Here is a 3099-nt window from a genome sequence, read left to right as displayed (position 1 = left end):
TGTAGACTTTTGGAAAACTTTTAATTCTGTAGCCGTGTCAAACTTCTATCCTAATTTAATTAATTTATTTTTATATCATTGAAACTGATCGTGGTTGTATAATATGTTCTCTCTTTATTTTCACTGTCAACTCTACGTGCTTAGTAAAAACATTATTGTTGTAGATTTTCGCAAGTGTACGAAATCGTGCAAGTAATAAAGTGTATAAATACGAATATCGAATCCAATGGAATTACTATTATCAATTATCAACTAAACTATCATATTACTATTTGATCAATCCAAATTGTAGCAAGGAAAACCTAAATAAAATAAAATTAACAATTGAAATTAAAAAGAGAACAATTAAAATAATCCTTCAGGTAAAAACGAGATGACTAGTCCTAGGGCATAGCCTTCACACCAACTCTTACTCATATGTATCGATCACTTATGCTAATTTTATTAAGCTCTTTCTACAGGTCAAACTCCCTAAATTTCCAATAAATTTCTCTCGAACAATTATCGAATTAACTCCTAATTACTAACTCGAATTATCTCTAATCAGATTTAAGCAATTGAAGATTATTATGCTTTATGGAGTTTACCAAAACCTCACAAGTCGCGATAACTTATTTTTAGCGTTCGCTCAACTTATGGTTTCACTACTATAGAAAAATTAAGTATCGTCTCTCGATCTCAACCTGGTCCATTAGTTCATTCAATTTTTGAGCCCTTAAAAATAAAAAACATTAGGTATAATAGTAAAACTTAGGAATAATTCTTAATAAAAATTAACAAGCAAAAAACAATACATAATCAAGAGATTGGGCTCTTAGCCCTAGAGAATAAATTTAGTTCATAATAAATATGAAAGAAACAATCATTTTTATTAAAACAATCATCATGAGTTTATAAGAAAAGAACAAGAAAAACTTCTTTATGTTGTGAATCAAAGCTCCAGAACTTTTGTTACTTCTCTTCTCTGCAGATTTTTCTCCTTTCCTTCTCCCTAAGGAATCCCCCAAATAATAGTAAAAGACTTCTATTTATATCCCACAAGGGTTAGGGTTTTATTTTTCTTAATTCTATTTGGTTTTGGACTCTTAACCCTATTTTCCTACATAAAAACGAATATCAAAATTATTTAATCTAATTCTTGAGGATGTTGAGAAGGGGCACTCGTGTTCTGATCAATCGCCCAGACAAACACTCAAGTCCTTCTTCAAGATCTTGAATGCTGCATTCCAATTCTTTAAGCTGGTTTAGAACATGAGATATGTTATCAGATTTGCCTGTCTTTTGACTAATGATGGTAGACATGCAGCATCCACCTTTTCGAACTCATTTATGTCTGCTTCATCTTCCTCACATGCAATTCTTTTTGGTTGCATTAGCTTGGAAACTAATGACCAGCTGCTTAGCTTTGATGGAGTCCTTGGCCCTGAGATAAACGATAACAAGGATTCGGTCACAGTGAAAGTGATTGCTTCAACCTCTCTTAACATGCTGATTGTGGCCTTTGTCTCATTTTTCTCATTGATTGCAGAGGCGCATTTGTTTTGCATGCCCTTCAAATTCACCAAGGCCTTGTGGGTTGCCTTTTTCATCGCTTTCCTAAAGGTTAAATACTTCTTAACCTCACTTGTAAGTTCCATATTGTTAGGGCCAAAATTCGTCCTTAGCCTAAATAGGAAAACGGGCCTAATAGTAAGGAAGAAACCCGGCCCAATCCCGATGCGATCTAATCCAGATTAGGCCAATTTGATACGAGATACAGTCGGCCCAAACCATCTGAGCACAAGCTTCTTAATCCCAGTTCATTTCCTGGGTCCATATGCGAATCCAAAAGCCCACGACCCCTACAGATCACTTTCTTATTCCTGATCAATCTCTTATTTGAGGTCACCTTCCTGTTCAGATCACTTTCCTACTCGAAGTTACTTTCTTGATTGGGATCACCTTCCTATCCAGACATTGGTAAGACAGCTCACCACCGCCCTAACCCCTCTAGGGTTGTACCAGAATCGCACTAGGACTCCTACTTCTACCAGGATTGGGAGACCAGACAGTCACTATATAAACAAAGGTCAACCCTCTCTCAAAGGACATGACATTACACCTTCACACCCGAAGCTCTGAGTTGAGAACTTCACCTTACTGCCGTAGTCACAATCCCCGACTAGACTTTTGGTAACTTCTCTACTCCCTAGCCCTCACTACACTAGCCTCTTTCAGCCTTGCTGACTTGAGCGTCGAAATGCCTACGGCAAACACCATCCCGGTGTTTTCCGTTTACTTCATGCTTGTTTTTCTACGTGTGTAGGTGCATCGGATCGCTAGTGGCCTCAACCTCACGGGATCAGACCCCCCTTCTGTATAGGTAGATTTTTACGTTTACAGTTTGGCGCCCACCGTGGGACCTCTAGCAATCATTCGGCTCAACGAACCTTGCTACGTAGAGGAATTTTCCATGGCTGACAACTCCGACAACGCTAACCAGGCCTCAAGGCCAAACTAGAGGCTTTGACCGCCCTCATGCAACAGAACTCAGACAAGATAGCCGCACTGGAAGCAGAGAACAATGCAATCCGGACTGAAAACGCATCCATTAGGGTAGAAAACGAGTCTCTTAAAGAGAAGGTGAGTCAATTCTATGATCTAGAGTTTCTGCCTGGCTAGGTACCTCCCAATCGGCATACCAGAGCACCAAGCCTCGGTCTCCGGTAAAAGGCCGCGTCTGTTAAGTTCATCAGCGGTCGACGATTCTATCCTGACACATGGAGATAAAGATACGCCAACAGAACGCCATTCAGCCAACCCATCCTAGCCTCAAGGTCAAGACGATCCAGCCACAGGTAGCCTGCACCCGCAAGACTAGCCCATTCCTACCGTCCCACCTCAACTCCAATCAACCACCCCAACACAAACCCCATTAGGCTCGGCTCACCCTCACGGGTTGAATGGCCAAACCAAACAAACCACAGCACTTGAGCCCACCCTTCTTGACGGACCAAGTGACTATCAGACTACTCCCCTAACCATTCGTGTAGGGCGAAACACCAGAACAGTTACCATGGGAGTCATCCAACTAGAAGGAATGAACGAAGATCCATGCTA

At 40.4% G+C, this 3099-nt stretch overlaps 1 protein-coding gene across 1 annotated transcript; it reads right to left on the bottom strand.

Annotated features, from left to right (window-relative positions):
• Positions 1 to 1131: 1131 nt before the first annotated feature.
• On the bottom strand, positions 1132 to 1637 carry LOC116139732. The gene is made up of 2 exons (XM_031425397.1): positions 1314 to 1637; positions 1132 to 1239 (listed from the first exon to the last, which is right to left on the bottom strand). The coding sequence occupies exons 1-2, from the start codon at positions 1635 to 1637 to the stop codon at positions 1132 to 1134; spliced, it is 432 nt and encodes a 143-aa protein (XP_031281257.1).
• Positions 1638 to 3099: the final 1462 nt, after the last annotated feature.

Source organism: Pistacia vera, unplaced genomic scaffold (genome assembly GCF_008641045.1).
Source record: "Pistacia vera cultivar Batoury unplaced genomic scaffold, PisVer_v2 Contig359, whole genome shotgun sequence".
Classification (NCBI taxonomy): domain Eukaryota; kingdom Viridiplantae; phylum Streptophyta; class Magnoliopsida; order Sapindales; family Anacardiaceae; genus Pistacia; species Pistacia vera.
Note: the sequence above shows the minus strand (reverse complement) of the source record. Positions and strands in the feature narration are given on the sequence as shown.